The sequence below is a fragment of the Camelus bactrianus genome, chromosome X, assembly GCF_048773025.1.
Source record: "Camelus bactrianus isolate YW-2024 breed Bactrian camel chromosome X, ASM4877302v1, whole genome shotgun sequence".
NCBI lineage: Eukaryota > Metazoa > Chordata > Mammalia > Artiodactyla > Camelidae > Camelus > Camelus bactrianus.
Window position 1 is genome coordinate 62,329,090 of NC_133575.1, and position 24,022 is coordinate 62,353,111.

Consider the following 24,022-nt stretch of genomic DNA (forward strand, 5'->3'; position numbering starts at 1 on the left):
GCTCTATACATAAATATAGATTGGTGTGCTCATGGGGGGAGGTGAGCAAAGGGTCTTCCTATGCTGCCATCTTCCCGAGTCTACTCTCTCTATATTTTCAAATATAAATGCTCCCTGATAAAACTTACTCTGAAAATACAGGCATACCTCAGAAATGTAGCAGGTTGGTTCCATACCATTACAATGAAGCAATTCACATCAATTTTTTTGGTTTCCCAATACATATAAAAGTTATGTTTACACTATATGGTAGCCTATTAAGTGTGCAATGGCATTATGTCTGAAAATAGCAATGTACATACCTTAATTAAAAAATACTTTATTGCTAAAAAATGCTAATCTTCATCCCCCTGAAGCAAGTCATAGTCTTTCTGCTGGTGAAGGGTCTTGCCTCAGTGTTGATTGCTGACTCTTCAGGGTGGTTGTTGTTGACGATTGGGGTGACTATGGCAATTTCTTAAAATAAGCAACAATGAAGTGTGCTAAATCAACTGGCTCTTCCTTTCACAAACAATCTCTCTGTAGCATGCAGTGCTATGTGATAGCATTTTATCCATGGTAGAACATCTTTCAAAATTGGAGTCAGTCATCTCAAACCCTTCCACTGCTTTAGCAACCAAGTTTACATAATGTTCTAAATCCTTTGTCATCATTTCCACAATCTTCACAGCATCTTCAAGAGGAGCAGATTCCATCTCAAGAAGCCACTGTCTTTGCTCATCCCTAAGAAGCAACTCCTCGTCCATTAAAGTTTATCATGAGATTGCAGCAATTCAGTCACATCTTTGGGTTCTACTTCTAATTCTACTTCTCTTGCTATTTCCACCACATCTGTGTTGACTTCCTCCACTGAAGACTTGAACTCCTCAAAGTCATCCATGAGGGCTGGAATCAACTTCTTCCCAACTCCTATTAATGCTGATATTTTGACCTCTTCCCATGAATCATGGATGTTCTTAATGGCATCTAGAATGGTGAATCCTTCCCAAGAAGTTTCCAATTAACCTCTCCCAGATCCATCAGAGGACTCACTATCTATGACAGTTGTAGCCTTTCAAAATGTGCTTCTTGAATAAGTAAGACTTGAAAGTCAAAATGACCCCTTGATCCTAATATACGTTGTGTTAGCAGGCTTGAAAACAGCATTAATCTCATTGTTCATCTCCATCAGAGGTTCTTGGGTGACCAGATGCATTGTCAATGAGGAGTAATATTTTGAAATGGATCTTTTTTCTGACCAGCAGGTCTCAGCAGTGGCCTTATAATATTCAGCAAACCATGTGGTAAACAGATGTGCTGTTATGCAGGCTTTGTTTTTCCATTTACAGAGCACAGGCAGAGTGGATTTAGCATAATTCTTAAGGGCCCTAGGATTATCAGAATGGTCAATGAGCATTGACCATTCAAATTTGAAGTCATCAGCTACATCAGCCCCTAATAAGAGAGTTAGCCTGTCCTTTGAAACTTCAACTCTCTGGCTATGAAAAGTCCTAGATAGCATTTCCTTCCAATATAAGGCTGTTTTGTCTACATTGAAAACCTGCTGTTTAGTGTAGTCACCTTTATTAATGATCTTAGCTAGATCTTCTGGATAGCTTGCTGCAGCTTCTACATGACCACTTGCTGATTCACCTTTGTGCTTTTATGTTATGGAGATGGCTTCTTTCCTTAAACTCCATGAACCAACCTCTGCTAGCATCAAACTTTTCTTTTGCAGCTTCCTCACCTCTCTCAGCCTTCATAGAATTGAAGAGAGTTAGGGCCTGGCTCTTGATTAGGCTTTGGCTTAAGGGAATGTTGTGGCTGGTTTGATCTTCTATCCTGATCACTATAACTTTCTTCAAATCAGCAGTAAGTCTATTTCACTTTCTTATCATTTGTGTGTTCTCCAGAGTAGTATTTTTAATTTCCTTCAAGAATTTTTGCTTTGAATTCACAACTTGGCTAACTGGTGCAAGAGGCCTAGTTCTGGCCTATCTTGGCTTTCAACATATCTTCCTCACTAAGCTCAATCATTTCTAGCTTTTGATTTAAGGAAAGAGACATGCGAGTCTTCCTTTCACTTGAACACTTAGAGGCCACTGTAGGATTATTAATTGGCTTAATTTCAATATTGTTGTGTCTTAGGGAATAGGGAAATCTGAGAAGAGGGAGAGAGACGGCGGAATGGCCCGTCGATAGATCAGTCACAACAGGCACAGCATATTTATCAATTAAATTCCCCATCTTGTATGGGTGCAATCCATGGCTCCCTAAAACAATTACAATAGTAACATCAAAGGTCATTGATCAAAGATCACCATAGCAAACATAATAATAATTTAAAAGTGAAATATTCTAAGAATTACCAAAATGTGACAGACACAAAGTGAACAAACACTATTGGAAAAATGGATGCAGATAGACTTGCTCAACACAGGGTTGCCACCAACCTTCAGTTTGTAAAAAACACAGTATCTGTGAAATGCAATAAAACAAGATATGATTGTACTGAAATAATAATAAATTCATTATTTTAAGTAGTTTATATAAAGTTATTTCTTCATCATAAAACTGTCCTAATAAAATACTAAACTAAAATGCAGAAACATGGATGCTGTAAGGTAATCTTAAGTGACTTATTCAAGATGCTGCTTCTCAAAAAATTCAGAAAGCTACTGGAAAAGAATTAAACATCAACTCTTTGCAGTAAAAATAAAATATGCAGTGGAAATCATATTATAGCTCAATTATAGCCATCTACTTATTTAATATCCATTTCAAATTCCAAGTGTAACACTCTGGACCTTTAATACTTTCTATTCAGGTTTTCTTACATTTACTGTAAGAAAGTGATTTTTTAAAGTTACATAGTACCAGGTATGTGTTATGTACGTTCATATGCTATGATCTACTCAGCCTTATATAGAGTTAATCTAGATCTAAAAAACAAAAATAGGTTTTTATCATTTATTTGTTCTGGAAAATGTTTCGGATAAATTATACATGTACCTAGCTGCAAAAATAAAAAATACATCCATATATAAATGACTTCTATTTGACTGCTCACAGCTAAAAGGAAATAAACATGCTACAGACGTAGGCAAAGTGTGTCATCTGGAACCCACAGGACTCCCTGTCTGCTTTTATAGCCACCTAATCTCTGTCCCAGTTCTTTCCAACATTTTTCACATTGTGGCATATATGGAAAGTGCTAATACTTATAATAGCACACCATGAAAACTGGAAGATAAACTATTCATTTCTGGAGGTGACCCAGCTTTGTCAGACTTCAGCTATACTTTCAAGTGATGAAGGGATCAATACCTCAGCATACTTTTATATAACCCATTTAGAGCACAGGATGAGACATAGTCTACTCCCTCTCTCTCTCAACCATACTTTATGAGAAAAATTTCAACAAGAATATTTTAAGAAAATCATTCCCAGAACACATAAAGTTTAAACTATTTATTTCTAATTATGAGATGAGAGACTGAGAATTTAAGTGAAAAAGAGATCAGGAGAGCAGGGGAAGAGATAACAGGAGCTTCCTATTACCTTAATTTAATCATAAACATTTCTTTACTACTCTTTGGAAGATGAACACTGATAATAAACTGCCTTTATGGGGTAACAGGAGGAAAAAACACAGAGGGAAATTTCACAGTTTAATTTTTACTATTCCCTTGATTTCTTAGAAAACTAAGCCAGAGTCTATAGTTAGGCTGCCATCTGTCTATTCCAAGGAGGTACTGACAAGAGAAATGTTCATCAGGGAATCACCGAATTTGTTCAGCTGCAGGCCTGAGACCAGCTAAGCTTCTCTGTGTACAAGATCATTCACCTAGCTGGCACCCACATCTCTCTTCTCTTCAGAGGTGGTCTACTGCTTTGCTCCATGATTCCTAAATGCCAAATATTGAGAATCATTTACACTGCTTTGTCTTTAGATATTTGGTATTTCAAATATTCAAATATCATTCCCAGCACTGGAGTTCCTAAATGCCCAGTCAGGCTGCACTAGAATGATACAGAACCTCAACATTAATCTTTCAAATGTAGATATGGGCAAAGACAACTTTAGCCATTTGAAAGTTCAATGAAAGACTTTCACTGACTGTACACTCATGCACAAGAGAAAGCAAAGTAGATGATACAAACTATACCTTATACAGAGGAAACCTAAAGCAGACACTAATTACAGATTATCAAGAACTACAAAAGAAAAAGACTAAAACTAGTTTTACTGTATAAAATTAATTACAATCATAGTTGATTATGAAATGCTTCCAGTTATTACATGTAGTTAAGTGAAAATACCATGGTGGCTTTGAAATTGGTCTGAATCCTACTTCTACCAGTCATTTATAAAAATAAAGATATAACAACATTCCAAGGCCTCTCAAGAATTAAGTTAGCTAACATATGGAGTGAAAATAATACAGAGTTTAGGTACATACATGTAAAATAAATGTTAGTTTTTCTTTTTCCCTTTCCTCTTAAATACCAGGGAGAACATAATGGCTTGCTTGTAATTAAACATTCATCAAATATTTGTTGTTATCATGTGTATCTGATTATTCTAGATGTTCACCAATTGAGGAAAGATGTTCCTTTGAGCCAACTAGTGAGGATAATTAATAACTGAAAAAAGTACTAACTTTATAATGACATATTCTTAAAATCAATGTCCATGATAAAGGCAACATTTATTAGACTCACTTTCTTCCAGCTTTAAAGAAACTGAGGGGTTGTTTCCTGTTTCATCCACATTTCCTTCACCACCTCCTCGAGATCTTGAATTCCAGACTTTAATCACTTCAACATCATTGTCACTGCCACTTCCACTTGAGCTACTATCTTTTTTCCCCTTTTTCCCCTTTGTTTTCTTCTTTCTAAAGAAAGAACAAATTGAAACTATTAGGAAAACACAGGAAAGATACAAGTGCCAATTATCAGAGGACAACCAGCAAGCATGGATTTTAAACGTGTCAACATAGGACACAAAAAGTACTCAATTTACTTTGTATAATCATCAGAGCTTAAACTCATGGAGGTTTCATCGGAATCTGAAGCTATAAATTCATCCATACTATCTTCATCAAAATATCCCTAGAGAAAAAAAAAAGATGAATGTTTTAATAGCTTATAATAAACTTATATTGTAAATTATAATGATGTTTATTTCATTTAAGGATAAGTTAATTGTTATTAGATAAGGAGGAATTAAGAAACTCATAGAGTAGAAAAGAAAAAAATAAAGGAGACATCACAGATAATCACTATTAAATGCAATGTTAAGTCTTGGATTGAATCATGGAAAAGAAAAAGGACATAAATAAGTACAAAAACTGATGAAATCCAATTAAGGTCTACTGTTTAGTTAATAGTACTGACCAATGTTAATTTCTTAGTTTTGATCATTTTACTAGAGTTACACAAGATGTTAAGATCAACATTTAATACTCCTTCTATAATCACAATGCATTCAACCATATAGAATTAACTAGAAATAAAACAGGTTGAATTACTATGCCACAAAGCCAAAGAAAATCTGAATATACAGTAAGTCTATATAGATCAACCTTTTTCCTAAGGTTATTCTGCTTCCAACAGATATCTTTTAATCAATTTTAGGTTAGTTGTTTTACCTTATTTTCTTTGCTAATATAGTCCAGCTGCAAACACCAAGGATGAGTCCAGATTCTACTTAACATCTGAAAATCCTGGAACAGTTTTGCACCTGCCTTTCCTCTTCCCCCTTCGCTGCTATTACCTACACCTGATCAAAAGAAAAACTAATGTTAACACATAAGAATTCTCTAATTCAACCAAGTGTTCCTAAATTAGGCGTTTAACTTTATCTGTGCTTTGAACTCCTTTAGCCATGTAGAGAAGCTTACAGACCCTCTTTCTTAGAATATTTTGAAACATATAAACAGGATTACAAAAGAAACCTATTATATAGAAATTATCAAAATATTTTTAAAAATATGGATATAGTAATATGTGTACCTTATTAATGCATTACATTACAAAATATAGCAGTAAGTATAACAATTACCTGAAATTCTGAAGTATTGATAAAGGTAAATAATTTTGAGATATCAGTAACAACAATAATATGTAGAAATATTTCTGATTTCTGTTGGTAACAAAATCAGTTATCACTAATACTACAATGGTTTCTTGTCTACATTAATAATTGGCAAAATGCTATATTCTTGTTAGAGGTTAGTGGAAACATGTAATTTTTTCTTATTCGGGTTTATACACCACCCTTAAATTCTATCCATGGACTCTAGACTACAAATTCCTGTTTTAGATAAAGCCACTCTCTGGATACAGCACTTCAGCTACTCTTTCCAACTACTCTTATACCCAAAAAAGTACTTCAAAAAATTATGTTTTTCATGTTAAAAAAATTAAGATTTCTTTTGCACAGGGTAAATTTCAACAAAATTGTATTTTTCTATGAAAATGAAGTGAAAATGAGATGAATGCATATTTCATTAACATGAAATTATCAAGGGGGTAAAATGCAAAAGAACCAAGCTGATTTTAAAAAAGAAACAGCATTTAAGCAATAACATTTTTCTGTCAAGTTTTAAAATATGTAAATTCACTGCTAATTAGTAAGTCACCTCCATGAAGGACAAGAATAAATTCAGTAATGATATGAATTATGAATAAAAACCCATAAAAATCTAGTACTGATTATTTTGCCTGATTAGAGGTATTTCCACTGTATACAATAGAAATCATTGCTGTGAAAATGAAGTATCTAATTTCTTGATATACAACTGTTCATAGCATTCCCTTATAATTCTTTTATTTCTGTAAGGTCAATAGTGATGCTCTTTCATTCCTGATTTTAGTTATTTGGGTCTCCTCTGTAAGTACAGTTAAAGAGTTATCAATTACGTTGATCTTTTCAAAGAACCAACTTCTGGTTTCAATGATTTTCTGTTTTCTTTTTCTCCTTTATACTTATTTTTGATTAGTCTTTTTTATTTCCTTCCTTCTAGTTGCTTTGGGTTTAGTTTGTTCTTAGTTTCTTAAGGTAGAATGTTACATTATAAGTTTGAGATCTTTCTTCCTTTTTATGAGATCTTTCTTCTTTTTTAACATCAGCATTTACAGCAATAAATTTCCCTCTAAGCATCACTTTACCCACATCCCATATTTTTGTGTCTTGTGTTGTTTTCATTCATCTCTAAGTATTTTCTAATTTCCTTTGTGAAATCTTGACACATTGGTTATTTAGGAGCATATTATTTACACATAATTGTGCTTTTTTTAGCTTTCCTTCAGTTATTGGTTTGTAATTTCACCCTAATGTGGTTAAAGAAAATACTTCGTGTGGACTTCATCTTTTTATATTAATTGAGGCTTATTTTATGCTCTAAAATATAGTCTATTTTGGAGAATGTTTCATGTGCACTTGAGAACAATGTGTATTCTGCTCTTGTTAGATGAAGTATTCTATTGATTTATAAGTGTTTTTCAAATCTATTTCCTTGTTGATCTGCCTAGCTGTTCAGGAAAAAAGTCAATTTTTGTTTTGTAGGGGGGTAAGAACCACTCTTGTACAAATCATAATCATCTTCTATTATAGAAAATTTTCATAAGACTTTAAGGCCTACCTAACTGGTTAGGGTAGAAAAGGGCAGGAAATTTTTAAAGGGGAAAAACTGATGGTTCCTCTACAGACAGTACTGACTTGTACTAGAGGTGATATTCTTTGTGGGGAATGGGAACCACATGAAAATGATATGCTGATGAGCTGGCCAAATAAATACCCACAGAAAAACATTCTCTACACAAGAGAGTATTGGCAATTATTATTGAATCATTCTTTCGTAAAAAATAAAGTTTTGACTCCAAATAGCTATATTTGGAAATTTAAGTACAAAAAAGAGCAGGTAAATATATAATGAATTAAGCATGACAATCTGATATTTACATTTACATCTATGGTTTCTATATAAAATGTTACTATCATGGGGTCTGTGGTAAACTGAACAGCGGTCCCTCAAATATACCCACATTCAAATCTCAGGTACTCATGAATTTTATTCTATATGGCAAAAGGGACTTTGCAGATGCAATCAAGATAAAGACCCTAAAATGAAGACGACTACCCTAGATCATCTGGGTGGATCAAATGCAACCATAATGGTCCCTATAATATAGAGGGGCTCAGAAGTGAGAATCATAGAAGGTGATATGATGACATAATTACAATAGTAACATCAAAGATCACTGACCACAGATCACCGTAACAAATAATAACAAAAAAGTTTGAAACAGTGGGAGAATTACCAAAATGTGACACACAGATATGAAAAAGTGAACAAATGCTGTTGGAAAAATTGTGCTGACAGACTTGCTCAATGTAAGGTTGCCACAAACCTTCAATTTGTAAAAACCACAGTATCTGTGAAGTGCAATTAAGTGAGGTATGCCTGTATCTCATTCCGGTTTTGATTTACAGTACTTCGATGGCCAATGATATTGAGCATCATTTAGAGCAGTGGTTCTCAAGCAGAGGGTACATCAAAATCACCTAGAGGGCTTATAAATGCAGACGCCTGAGCCCTACTCCAGATCTACTGAGTCAATCTCTAGAAGTGTGGCACTTAGACCCATTCATTTTTAGAGACAAAAGGATTATTATTGCCCTCTATGTTTAAGAGTACAATTCAGTGCCATTAAGTATAATCAGAATGTTGTGCAATCATAAGCACTCTCCATTTCTAAAACTTTTCCATCATCCTAAACAAAAACTCTGTCCCCATTAAAAATAACTGCACTTCCCCCTTCCCTAGTCTCACAACCACCTTTCTATTTTTTGCGTCTATGAATCTGACTGTTCTAGGTACTTCTAAGTGTTGTCATATAGTATTTGTCCTTTTGTGTCTGGCTTATTTTGCTTAGGATTCATTCGTGTCAGAATTTTTGTTTAAGAAAGTAATATTCCATTATGTGTGTGTATATACACACACACATATTTTGTTCATTAATTCATCAGTTGATAGACACTTGGATTGCTTCCACCTTTTTGGCTATTATGAGTAATGTTGCTATATAAACATGAGTGTGTAAGTATCTGCTTGAGTTCCTGCTTTCAATTACTTTGAAAGTGGAATTTTACCTAAAAGTGGAATTGCTGGATCACAGGGTAATTCTATATTTAACTCTTGGAGGACCTGCCATATTACTTTTTCCACAGCAGGTGCACCATTTTACACTCCTACCAGCAATGCACGAGGATTCTAATTTCTCCATATCGTTGTAAACACTTCTTATCTTTCTTTACCTGATAGTCATCCTATTGGATGTGAAGTGGTATCTCTTGGTTTTGATTTGCATTTCCCGAATAACTGGTGATAATCTAGAGCAATCTTTTGATGTGCTTATTGGCCATCTGTATATTTTCCTTGGAGAAGTGTCTACTAAAATCCTTTGCTCATTTTTGAATTGGGTTGTTAGGGCTTTTTTGTCATCCAATTATAGAAGTTCTTCATATATTCTTAATATTTACAAATATTTTTCTCCCATTCTGTGGATTGTCTTTTTAATGTGCTGCATTTTTCATGTCTTAAGACAATGTATAGATTTTAATACTGATTTAAGCTTAAAATTAGGCTGTTTTAAAACTAAGTATCCACACTTGTAAAACCTAAAGTGTTTACTGAAGGCAGAGGCTTACATGTAAATGTAAACCTCTGATAACTGATGGTAAAAGGAAGACTGCAGAATTATATTTAAAAAGGAGAGAACAAAGGAAAATTAGGAGGAAATTAATTTTCTTGAAATTCATTAAATGTAGTCCTTATGACCTTAATTCTGCAAATATTAAACACATTATAAATTATCACCACTAAACATTGAATTAAAAAATAAATAAATAAAATTAACATTGAATTGTTGCTAGTATTAAAAGCAAAATTTAAGTAAACTTCTTGAAGCCAAGTTGAATATAAAAAGAGTCAAATACAGAAACAAAGAACGTTTGTAATATGTAATACATTAAATACCAAAAATTCTAAATGCAAGTGAGACAGGTGGGTGACATTCCGGGAGAAATACTGTGATGTTTGCATCACAGTATGTGAGGTTTGCACTGAGAATCAACACAGAGTAGCCTTTAATTTAACCCATTTGGCCTTTTATGGAAGTTTTTTCAAGGAGGCTATTAACTCTGGTTATTCTATTTTAAGGAAAATAAAACATCACATTTAGTAGGGGGAAAACCCAATACCTTCTCATGACTGAAAGATTCATGGCACCAGATGATAATTTAACAATCATACCTTTCAGAGTTTAGAAGCTTTGGCAATTTAGTACTTTAGATATTTACTCCTATCAAAGTCACACTGAGGCCCCCTTAATTCTTAAATATTGCACTGTTCTCAAAAGAGTACATTTTAATATCTATACATGAGCTATTAACATTTTGTTGTTATTAAAGACAACTGATTCTCTAATATTTGAAAACAGCTAGCATTTTCTCTAAGACAAAACAAAATTTTAAACGGAGAAAATATCAAATGATCAAATTTAGTACCCTATATTACTAAGATTAATGAAAGACAGGTCTGGACGTCCCTCTTAAACTACACAGTAACTCTCATTGGAATGACTACATTTGGTTACTTAGTTATGACCGCAATTTTTGTTATTCAAAGCAAGATGATATGGGGGTAGGTATAGCTCAGGGGTAGAGCACGTGCTTAGCACGTATGAGGTGCTGGGTTCGATTCCCAGTGCCTCCGTTAAAAAAATAAATAAATAGATAAATAAATCTAATTACCCCCAAAAAACCCAAAAATTAAAAAAAAAAACAGGATGGTACAATAGATCCAACAGCTTATGACTGACAGACAAATGAAAATGTGTGCCTTATTAGAAATGATCTTCCAAAAGTCAGTAGAAAAATTGTTTTTATAATATAGCAAAAAAGCATTTCTATACAATATAAAAATTCAAATCCTGTCTTCCCCAAAGCAGAACAATACTTAAAGACCATCATCATTATTCTACTTTCTAAAATATACTGTTGTTATAAAGAGTATTACTTTAACTACTGATATGATATGAAGTATCATTTTAACATGTATGTATACAACTCAACCCTCCATTATTTTTTGATCAATTATTGTATCCACAATGGCTGAAGGGTACCTTCTAGCCTGTATCCCCTAAATAAATCTGGCACATCACTTGGGAAAAGGTGCCAGAATAACATGACCAATAAGTAAAAAATATCATGCCAGACCAAATGGAGATTAAGGTTTTGTTCTGAGAACAGTGACAACTGCAAGCACACAAAACATACAAACACACAAGTTTACTGATGATGAAACAGTACTTAATCACTATTTTTTAAAAAAACATAGAAAAGAGTAAGAAGTAAACTAACAAAGTTCCTCATAATGAAATCATCCAGAAAATAATCTGTTATTAACATTTCTGTGTATTTTATGCATTTGTGTTTATGTTTACTGAAACACTGGGAGTATAATAAATGCCATGCCTTATATTTTGCCTTTTTTTCCTTCAACCTTTGTCAATTTGATACCTAAGAAATGATTTCACAGATTCGATTTACATGTCTTTTATTATTAATGTGGTTAGGTTAATATTTTGAATAATACACTGGAATTTTATGTATCTTCTTTTATGGATTTATTCACATATATAATATTTCTGAAATAAAGGCTCTTTACAAATTAAGGCATTAATGACATACGCCATCTATCTTTTTTCATCAGTTTGTTCCATAATTTTATTTTGAGAATATTAGGGTTTTTTTAAGTAGAAATATTTTGTGCCTTTATATAATAAGCATACTCATTTTACTCAAATGCAAAATTGCAAAAGAGCAACTGACATGGTAAAATTACCAAGACAGCATTCTTCAGAAAAAGAATGTCTTAAGAGAGAAATTAAAAACAAACAACTCAGTGTATTTGTTACCTGTTAAGTGATCTAAGTAGTACTGATAGAGTTTACACTGAATAGGAGTCATTCTCACAGCTAACACATATTCATGTTTTGGAGGCAAGAACTTTGTTAATGCTGTATAATCTTTCCTCTGTAATTAATAAGAAAAACAATGAAAATTAGTTAACCTAAATACATGACAGTAATTAACTTCGCTAAGAATTATCAATGCTTGCAACTAAAATTACACTTAAAATGAATAGGTAAGAAAACATTTACTTAACATGTTTACCCGCTTTAATCATACAATGATCCCATATAATTGTAGTTAATGTATTTCATGTGACTATGCAATATGATGCACTGGTAAAAAAAAAAATTGCAACACCCCAAGGAGGTATTAAATTGAAGTGGCCAAATTACCTAGTGAGCAATTTAGGGTTCCAAATGATCTCCATTATACAGAAAAAAAGAAAAGAAAAGAAAAGAAAGGCGGGGAGGGGATATAGTAAGTAGTGCTGGCAAAAAGACTTGCTTTAACCATACAGTAAAACCAATGAATCAAAGTCTGATGTAGTCTGGGTTATCCTTTGGGTAAGATGTGCCAATAAGAGGATAACACATAACTTGAGGCAGAATGTATGGCCAATCTGAACGAACAGGGGACTTTACCTTATATAATGGTAGTATATCTAGCCAAAAGGACAGCCTATCTCATTTGTTACAACATCTTTGTTGCTACCTTAGTATCTAGTATCTTAAGAAAAAGTGCAGAACTGAGACTATTAACTGCTTAGTCTCTACATACTTATCTACTTATTAACAAAGGTTTATTGAAGATCTTTATGTAAACAACACTATTATTTACCTTACTGTATGTACTTGAAATCAGTAAAACTGCTTCTTCAGGATTACTTTCATACTCCCTATCTTAAGGATGAGAAAATCTAAACATTAACACACTACCATAAGAAGCCCTACACCTGGCAAATGAATTAATCAATTATGTTCCAAACTTTTCAGTGAAAAATTTTTAAGTTCATTGTTGCATAAACTTTGGAAGAGAGTGCAAGGAGATTTAATTGTAAAACTATATACTGAAAGAAGAAGACAGAAAACACAAAATTAAGTTTAAATTCAGAAAACATTTTGCAATTGCAACATAACAAATTAACAATATTTTATTACTATGGAATGTACTTGTACCTGAACACATCCAGCTAACATCTCATAGAGAATGTGAGCACGTTTTTTCATCACTCTGACATCTACCATGGTAGAATCTGCACACTGACCATTTTGGATTGGATTTATAAATCGATTCCTGAACTCCTTAATGGATCCAAGCAAATTTTCTTTGATAAAGTTAACCATGCAATGATCTAAGAAAGAAGATATTAGTTCATTAACAACAGTAATGGCTAAAAGAACTGAAAAAATTTCTCTGATAAAATCCTCATGTCAAAAAGGCATGCCATGGAAGCATGAGAATTAAGCTACAAAGGAAGAACACTAAACTGAGTGTGTATAAACACTGGTTATAAGTCTGATATAGAACTGGATTACCTAAACCAGACGAGAAATTTCAAATAAACTCATCCCTAAATTCTAGGCATGAATGTTTAAAAACATACCTAAGAACATTTTATTCTAACTCACTATTCTTTATAATAGATATGGAGTGGAAAACAAGTGCTCTATAATCCTATCCATGATTTTATTGTCAGCAGGGTAGGGTATCTTGTGCAAAAAAAAAATCAAAATAATAAAATCAGGTAATAAGCTACTATATCAAATTTTGTGTTAACCGGTTTACTTTGAAAGTCCTTAACAGAGCTATCAATTGCCTTAATTATATAGGACCACAATGTGAAATAGGGCAACATTCTATAAATGGAGCAACAGAAAAAGGGGAGACATGAACAGACAAAAATAAAGATAAAACATAGATACATATTATAGATAAATGTAAACAAAGTAAAACAATAACCAGTATTACAAGTAATAAAACAGAAAACAGTTACTATGAATATACTAAAGGAAAAGAAATAACATAAAAATAACAAAAAGCCATTAGAATGAATTACAACGGGAAATTTCAATTTGTGATTTGCCAAATAACTCATGTTCCTCTTTAGTGTAACCACACATATATGAAAATGAGGGAAATTCACAAGTCACTTCCCTGGGTTTACATCATCTGTCCTGAGCCTCAGCAAACTGTATCCTTACAATTCAACACAGCTCTCCTCCTCCAATCTCCACCTTTCTAAAATTTTCAGGCTTAGCATTTCTTTTCAATTTTCTATCAGTACATCCCACAAAACAGATATATTTTGTTATAGTATCTCCTGAATAGCCACAAACGTATGTGTACTTTTAAAGCAATCATTAAGATTTCTGATACTTTTTATATATTTTAAATTCTCTATTTATAGTTGAACACTCAAAATGGCACACTTCTTGACTCTGGTTTACCTTTCCACTTGAAATGAATGGTATTCTTTCACAGTAGACTAACATGAAACTATGTAGATCATAGTCAGAGACTATACTAGAATAAACAGAAGAGAAGCAGGCGGCAAAGTGGCAAAAAATATATTGGAGACAATGCCAATACTCTATAGCATAACTATAGATATTGACTCACACTCAATTAGGTTATTTTGAAGTGGTGTTCCTGTTAAAATAATTCTCCTCCTTGATCGTATAGAATTCATAGCTTTTGAAACAGCAGATGCTTCATTTTTTAGAATATGGCCTTCATCACAAACAACAAAGTCAGGGCCTAGAAAAACAACATTTAATTAATATATAATAAAATTAAAAATATAATCCATTTAAGTTAATCATTTTACAATGCTGCTCTTGTGGAAAGATAAAAGAACAGTTATATTTTATCTGTTGCTGTATTTGGTTAATGTGGCACTACCTAGGATTAATTTCATCCCAACAGTAGAGTATTGAAGTACTACTGTGGATGATACTTAAGGTCCTCTGAATGAGAACAAAAATAGGCAAGAATAAAAGTAATCACAAGGATGAAAAGATCCCAGCAGATCTGGGATATAAAAAAAAATGTATTTTATAAATGAAAAACAGTATCTAGAGATAAATTTTAGCACTAGTGCACCAAGTTAAAACTACTGCCTAAGACCAAGAGCAATTTATATATATATGACATATTTCAAAAGTTACATTTTAAGAAATAATATATAAATCACAATATGCCATGCAGTATTTCCTATTTCACTTTTTCCAAATAACTAATACTCATTGCTGGGGAAAAAGTTGATAAAGTACAGCTAAACTGATTGTTACATGGGTATGGGGATTCGGGAGAACACTTTACAAGCTATAAAAGATCTCACAGCTCAGAGTGACTCTTCCAAAAGAAATAGATAAGCTTATTTTATTAAAATAACACATGTATTCTTTGCTAAAGTATCTCATAAACACAATTTGCTTACTGGTTAACATACACCCAAATTACTTAAATATTGATTTAAGACAAAAGAAGTTGTCAAACTATCCCCTATATGTTAGGCATTGAAGAAAATACATCTTCTACATGATTTCAGAAGTAAAACTTCAGTATGATTGATAAAATAATACAATTGTTATTCACTATTCACATGGGGCTACACAAGTAGTAAGACATTTTTAAATTACTAACCTCTTTCTAAAAACTAAAATCTGTATCTTGCTTTGTATGTAAAGACTATATATTGTTTATTTTGAATCCTAAGAAGTTTTCTAAAGAGAAAATTAACTTTTACACAAGTGATTTAAATGATTTCTGCCACCTAATATTCACTGTTCATGAGGATGTAGTGAAGCAAGTATTCTCATATACTCTTTGTGGGAGTCTAAATTACTATCAGACATTTAAGAAAACAATTTTACAGTTATCTATTAAATGCAAAATGTGTGCTCCCTTGACCCAAATTTCAATTTCTGGGATTTTATCTTAAAGCTATACTTCCACAAGTACCTAAAGATACATAAAATATTCTCTGAAACATTGTTACAGTGGAAAATTACAAACTTTAAAGCTTGTCAAAGGGGGTTAATAAAACTATGCTATAATGAATGTCACAGAACTAAAATTAATGATGTAGATCTCTATGTATTAACCTTGAAAGATATGCCAAAAATACATTTTATACTATTAAACAAAAAGAAGCAAGTTGCAGAATCTATATTATGATCCCATTTGTATTTAAACCACCACAGAATGATTTTATCTATGTATACATATATGTAGTGAAGTAAAGAATTATTCCTGCACAAAGAAAAGTTTAGCCTTTGCCTCCAGCTCTAGGGAGGTAACCTCTAAATTCCTGGAATGTCCTAGTGAATAAAAATTTCTTTTTTTACCTGGATGGCTTGGAACACACCACGATAATCTATGCTAACGATGTGATTGACGGTGGGGGGGGGAGTGGTTTTCGGTCACATGGCACCTTCTCAACTTCCAGAGGGGCTAGAGACTAAGACTACCCATAGGGATGGTCAACCATGTCTATGTCACAAAGCCCAAACTCTAGACACCACGGTTCATATGAGTGTGCCTGGTTGGCAATACTCCATAAGTACTGTCACATATCATTTCTGGGAGAAATAGGTGCTATCTGTACAATTCCACTAACAGACTGTGCTTGGAACTCTCCTGTGGCCTGCCTTATGTGCCTTTTCCTGTTGCTGACTTTAATTTGTATCCTTGCACTGTAATAAACCATAACCATGAGTATAACAGCTTTTCTGAGTTCTGTGAATTCTAGTGAATTACTGAACCTGAGGGTGGCCTTGGGAACATTCAAACATTGCAATATAAAAATACATACTTTAAAAAAAACCAATATGATTAAAAATTGGGCAGAGGATATGAACAGACATTTTTCAGAAAAAAGACATACAAATGTGCAACAGGTATATAAAAAGCTCCTTGACATCACTAAGCATCAGGAAAATGCAAATCAAAACCATAATGAGATATCACCTCACACTTGTTAGAATGACTATTATTTAAAAAAAAAAAACAAGAGATAAGTGTTGTTGAGGATGTGGAGAGAGGGGAACCCTTGTGCACTGTTGGTGAGAATATAAATTAGTGCAGCCACTCTGGAAAATGGTACAGAAGTTCTTCATAAAACTAAAAATAGAACTACCATATGGTCCAGCAATTCCACTCCTGGGTATATTATGGAAAAAATGAACACTAATTCAAAAAGATACATGCATCCCAATGTTCACAGCAGCACTGTTTACAACAGCCAAGATATGGAAGCAAACCAAGGGTCAACAAATGAATAGTTAAAGATGTCACATCCATGTATGTACACACACACACACACACACACACACACACACACACACATGGATATTAGCCATCAAGAATGAAATTCTACTATTTGCAGAAACATGGATGGACCCAGAGAGTATTATCTTTAGTGAAAAAAAATTAGAAAAAGAAAAATACTATATGATATTATTTACATGAGATCTAAAAAACAAAACAAATGAATCTATATAGCAAAAGAAAAATAATCAGATACGGAAAACAAACTAGTGGTTACCGGGGGGGGGAACGATATAGGGGTATGGGATTAAGACAAACTACTATGTATAAAACAGATCAGCAAAAAGGATATACTATATAGCACAGGGAATTAAAGTCATTATCTTGTAATAAATTTTAATGGAATATAATCTGTAAAAATATCGAATCACTATGCTATACATCTAAAACTAATACGTTATAAATCAACCATACATCAATTTTTTAAAAATTAAACTCTACATTACAAAAAACAAACTTTAATGTATGCAAATAACAAAGAAATTGACCTAAGCAATGTTAGAAAATGATGTCTGGAAGTTATAAAGCTAAAAGCAATCATATATAAGCACTATAGGGGTACAGGTTAACAATCCTGAAACTACTTTACATATATAATGAGGCTGAACTAGGAAGCAAATGGATGGTGGATGGTTGGAGCCAAGATTCCCACTGTTGGAAATGCAAGTAACAGAATAACAAAAAAAGACTAAAATGAACCCTATGATACAGAATTAATCAAAAATTCATTATAAAATCATGTTTATATTAATAAACAGATACACAAATGGATAGATCTGTGTGTACTTGGATATGGTACACATATCAGCTACTTCTGTCTGCTGAGAGAACCTAGAAGCAATGACACTCCAGTAGCAATAAACACACTGAGCACCCAGATCTTGGTTTGTAAACACCATTTTTCAGTGAAAGGAACCAGACATGGCTCCTTGTTGAAACAGCTGATTCTAGGGCAAGGACAATGTAACATGATCCTAAAGCACCTTACAGTACCAGAAAGTAATGAAGTACTCAAAAAAAAATCAAAAGGATGAAATATCAAAGGGATACAGGGACCAACCTGAAAGAGCTTCCAATGGCCCAAACTAGAACAATTTGAACAACAAAATAAGCTAACATCAGTGATTATACTGATATAAATCAATGACTGATTAAATAAATGGATAAGAAAGGATAAACATTAAAAAAAAATCCAAATTTAAGTGTAGATACTGCCCACTACAGGAGATAAAGCTTAATTTCTGTCCTTCCTCAAGTTGGATAGGCCAGACTTAGTGACTGGCTTCCAAAGAACAGAAAAGTGAAAATAGTAACTCTACAGTAGAGAAACCTGGCAAATACTATCTTAACCAAGAGATAAAAGTTAACACCAGTAGTCATATCATGTGGATCTAATATACCCCTGATATAATGTGAAGAGAAGGGTACTATACCTCTGGTATATTGTTTCAAAGACCTATAACCCCAGACTAATCACAAGAAAAACAACAAACACAGAATAGGGAAGATTCTTCAGGATACCTGGACAGTTAACTCCCCAAGACTGACAAGGTAACAGAACATAAAAGACTAAGAAACTATCATAGACAAGAGGAGACCTTGGAGACATGACAATTAAATGGAATGTGGGATCCTGGAACAGAAAGTAGACAGTAATATTAAACTGGAGTTTTGTTAACAATGTATTAGTTTCTTAGTTTCAACAAATCTACCATGGTGATGGAAGATGGAAGCATGGGGGATTTGGGTACAGAGTAAATGGGAGCTTTCTTTCCTACCATTTCAACTAAAAAATCTCCACCCCAAAAAGTTTTTCTAGATGTTACTTAATGACTTACATGGAAATAACAAATGTCACTCTTCATGTTATGAGCTTTAATTTCTTTTTAATGTATTTCCTCATGAACAAATCACCACATTAAGAATCAGAAATTTGTTTTAAACTCTTGCAAGGAAATCTTCTGAAAAACATGCTACCTTACCATTCACTAGCTTATAGTTCTCTGACAACAAAGCAATCATAGGACTTTTGGACAACTATTTTAACTATGGGAAAAAGACAAATTTATTATTAAGCCTTAACATGTACAATGGCAGTTACTTTGGTACGTGTTAATTACATTATTATCATAAAACAGGCAAAAGGGGACAAACTTTCAGATTTAAGATGAGTAAGTTCTGAGGATCTAGTGTATAAATAAGTAACATGGTAATAACACGGTGACTGTAGCTGATAATACTGTATTGTTTAATTGAAATCTGCTAAAAGAGCAGAGGATAAATGCTCTGATCAAAAAATAAAAAAATAAAACCATGTGAAATAATGGATGGGTAAAAGAGGTAATCATTCAATAATGTATACATACATCAAATCATCACATTGTACGTTTTAAGTTTGTTACAATTTTACTTCTCAATTATACCTCAATAAAGCTGAAAAAAAAGTAAGTTAAAACTTAAAATAAAAAGGGGGCAAAGCCAAGGATTCTAAGAAATAGTTATTCTGGCAGAGAAAAATTAGGTTTTCTCAATAAACATCTAAAGCCTCAATAGCCTCTTAAAGTAATTAGATATGACAAGATAAACTCTGAAAAGGAAAAAAAAACAGAATACAAATAACTAAATATTAATTAGTTTTTAATAGTACAACTTGCCACTTTGCCAAATGGCAAAGAAGAATCAAATACTTGGATCCTGGGATTTCTGGCCAAGATGGTGGAGTAGTAGGACCACGAGCTCACCTCTCCTCGCAACTACAAAAAAACCACAGCTGATGGCTAAACAACCATCGGAAAAAAGACCAGAACCTAGTAAAAAAAGATCTTCTTCAACTGGAAATATAAAGAGGGAACCACAGAGGGACAGAAGGAGGGGCATACTCATGATATAATCAGAACCACATACCTCCCAGTAGGCAACCCACAAGCTGAAGAATAATTAAGTCACAGAGGCCCTCACATAGGAGTGAGAGTTCTAAGCCCCACGTCAGGCTCCCGAGCCCAGGGTTCTGGCATTGGGAGGAGAAGGAAACCCCATGACATCTGGTTTTGAAGGCTAGCAGGGCTTAGCTCCAGGAGCCCCATGGGACTGGGGCAAACAGAGATTTCATTCTCCTGGGAAGTATACATAGAGTCTCATGTGTACCGGGTCCAAGGGCAGAGGCAGTGATTTCATAGGAACCTGAGCCAGAACTGACTGCTGGTTTTGGAAGGTTTCCTGGTGATATTCGGGATGGCTGCAGCTCACCCAGGAGACATAAAAGCTGGTGGCAGACATTCCGGGAGTGTTCATCTATCTGAGTTTTCATGGAGGCTGCCATCTTGATTGGATCATTAATACCAAGACCTAGCCCCACCAATCAGCAGTCTTCCTGAGCTACAAAGGCCACAAAGGCCTCTAGACACAGCCCTACCCACTAGAGATCCAGGACCAAGCTCCACCGAGCAGTGGGCAGGCACTGACTTCTCCTGCCAGGAAAACTGCATTAAGCCTCTAGTCCAGCCTCATCCACCAGGGGGTAAATACTAGAAATAAGAAAACAACAATTCCAAAGCCTGTGGAAGGAATCCACAAACACAGGCCAGACTCCACACTGGGAACAGCTGGACCCTGGCCCTTGGGTAGACAAGAGAGGAGCATACTATTGGGATGCATAAGACGTCTCCCACAGGGGGCCACCTCTCCAAGGTCGAGAAACATAACTATCTACCTAAAAACACAAATAGCAAGTACACAATATGAGGTAGGCCAAAGCACAAGATAAAATCCCAGAAGAAGAAATCTGATGAGGAGATAGGCAATTTATCTTAAGAAAGAGTTTAAAGTAATGATGGCCCAGATGTTCAGAGAACTCAAGAGGAATATAGATGCACAGAGTGAAGTTTTTAGCAAAGAGTTGGAAAATAAAAATAATACCCAGAGTTGAAGAATAAAATTACTGAAATGAATAACACACTATAAGGAAGCAAGAATAGACTAAATGAGGCAGAAGAATGGATCAGTGAGCTAGAAGACAGATTAGTGGAAATCACTATTGCAGAACAGAAAAAAGAGAAAAGAATGAAAAGAAATGAGGATAGTTTAAGACAACTCTGGGACAACATGTAAGTGTGCTAGTATTTGCATTACAGGGGTCCCAGAAAGAGAAGAGACAGAGAAAGGACATGAGAAAATTTAGGGAGAGATAATGACTGAAAACTTCCTCAACTTGGGAAAGGAAACAGTCACCCAAGTCCAGGAATCACAGAGAGTTCCACACGGGATCAACCCAAAGAAGAAAACACCAAGGCATGTAGTCATTAAATTGACAACAATTAAGAATAAGGGGAAAATATTAAAATTAGCGAAAGAAAAGCAACAAATAATGTACAAGGGAACTCCCATAAGGTTATCAAGTGATTTTTCAGCAGAAAATCTATAGGCCAGAAGGAAGTGTCACAATATATTTAAAGTGATGAAAGGGAAAAACGTAAAACCAAGAATACTCTATCCAGCAAGGCTCTCATTCAGACTTGATGGAGAAATCAAAAAGCTTCACAGATAAGTAAAAGCTAAAAGATTTCAGAACCACCAAACCAGCTTCACAACAAACGTTAAAGGACCTTCTCTGTTCATCAAACAATAAAAAAAGAGAACAAAAAGAAAAAAGAGAAAAAAATGATCGCTTTGGCAGTTTGGGGTCTTTTATGGTTCCATATAAATTTTGGAATTGCTTCTTCTAGTTCTGTGAAAAATGTCTTGAGTATTTTGACAGGGGTTGCACTGGATCTGTAGATTTCTTTGGGTAGTATGGCCATTTTGATAATGTTGATTCTTCAAATCAAAGAGCACAAGATAGCTTTTGTATCAGCTTCAATTTCTTTGTATCAGCTTCAATTTCTTTCATCTGATTTTACAATTTTCAGAATATAGGTAACCTCCTTAATTATTTATTTCTAGGTATTTTGTTGTTCTTGATGAAATGGAAACGTTTATACCAATTACAAAATTCTGGTTTTTGAAGTGAAAAAAAAGTGAATGGAGGGCTGCAAATGGTAAAATAGCCTTTTTTATAGGTGAGTTGTATCCCATTACATATATATGTTGCACTTTCTTTATTCATTCATCTATTAAATGTGCACATAGGATGCTTCCATACAGTTATAAATAATGTTGCTGTTAATAGCAGGGTGTGTGTATCTTGAATTAATTCTTATTTTGTGGTAGGCTTTATTCCTTTGATAATTACATCAGTTTAAAAAGCTAAAACTCTGAACATCTCAGAAACAATGAACAATACATACATGTAAATTTTTAAAATGTGCAGTATATTGCATGTATGTATTTATATGTACTATATTGTATATGTGCAGTCAAATTATAACAATTTTACCTAATAAAACTGAAAAATGAAAAAATTTTAATTTTAAAAAAATATTTGAATCTTGCATCATCAGGATTTTTGTCATAAGGATTGACAGCACTGCAAATATTAATGCTCCATAGTGATTACTCTTTAAAAGACAGGAAAAAATGCAGCAATTCTTCTAACGACAAAGTTGGAAAAGAAATGTAAGAACTGTTTTCAGAATATGGAGAAAGCTCTTGTAATCATCTAATATATAGAACAATCTGCAATTGTGACGCAGGTAGCTGGCGCATTTTTATTTGTTAACAAGGTCTCCCCAGAAAACTTCAAACACTTCCAGACTCAGTGAGTAAATTATCAACAGCTGGCGACCGGAAGGGGGCCAAGATGGCGGAGTAGGAGGACGCTTGTAGCTCACCCTCTCCCACAAATACACCAAAACTCACATCCACAGACCCACTCAGCCAACCAGAGCACCTGCCGAACTCGGACAGAACATTGCCCTCTTAAAAAGACAAAGACACCAAAAATCTGGTAGGAGAAAAGAAAAACAAAAAGAAGAAAAGACAAAACAGTGCAGACCGGTCCCATGGGGAGGGAGCAGCAAAGGAGGAATGGCGCTCGTTCACTGGGTCTCCCCTTCTCCAACAGAGTGTCCAGTGGGAAGGAGAGGAAGCCTCCAAGGTTCGGATCTGTAAGGAGCACCCATTGAACGACAGAACTAAGTTAAACAGGCACAAAAGGTCCCTGTGACACCCAGCCCGAGATGCGAGTCGGCAGCTGCGGGACAGGACTGCCCGAGCTGGGCGGAAGACTGGGACAGCTGCACTGAGGCAGCCCTGGGGCACTACAGGGTGCTGCACGCCATGGATGAGTGGGTACACAGGGCAAAACAACCTGGGCCCTCCATATAACAACACGGCTGATGTGCCCTGGGGTGGGGGGAGGTGCCATATCGCCATCTCTGAAAACCCGCGGAACCGCAGAAGGTTTTCGGGCCAAGAGAGGCAGGACTCAGGGACAGCCGACATGTTCTCTGGCACTTAGCACCCAGGCAGGGGCGGGGTCGAAACCTGAATCTGTGCCTAAGGGCTTAGCAGCTTCAAAGGCCAGATGGAGACTTGTTTACAGCCCAAGGCAGTAATGATCTTTCTGCCCTGATACTTCAGCGAACTCTAGTCACCAAGACAAACAAGGGGCTGAGTATTAGCATGGAGCAGGGGTAGGGCTGTTCCGAAGTCTTCACCCAGCCTGCCTGGGGAACGAAGACCCGAGGTGAAGCAGCAGCTGCACACAGCAGCGGTGAGACTGGCACTGCAAGAGGGCGGGTGGCCATCTGCCTTCCTGGCAGGAGTGCAGCACCTGACCACGGTGCTGGT

The 24,022-nt window shown here is 34.7% G+C and overlaps 1 protein-coding gene across 9 annotated transcripts in view; it reads right to left on the reverse strand.

Annotated features, from left to right (window-relative positions):
- Nucleotides 1–24,022, reverse strand: part of ATRX (ATRX chromatin remodeler) — a 228,239-nt gene that overhangs the window by 72,453 nt on the left and 131,764 nt on the right. For 8 of the 9 annotated variants that reach the window (XM_045513405.2, XM_010950601.3, XM_045513404.2 and 5 more), the window contains 6 exons: nucleotides 14,585–14,722; nucleotides 13,141–13,316; nucleotides 11,968–12,085; nucleotides 5,634–5,764; nucleotides 5,006–5,094; nucleotides 4,705–4,877 (listed from right to left, as the gene is read on the reverse strand). In XM_045513405.2, the coding sequence (XP_045369361.1) occupies nucleotides 4,705–4,877; nucleotides 5,006–5,094; nucleotides 5,634–5,764; nucleotides 11,968–12,085; nucleotides 13,141–13,316; nucleotides 14,585–14,722 (825 nt within the window). Of the gene's footprint in view, nucleotides 1–3,435; nucleotides 3,888–4,704; nucleotides 4,878–5,005; nucleotides 5,095–5,633; nucleotides 5,765–11,967; nucleotides 12,086–13,140; nucleotides 13,317–14,584; nucleotides 14,723–24,022 lie in introns of those variants that run through there. The other variant, XM_010950604.3, reaches the window with a different exon arrangement.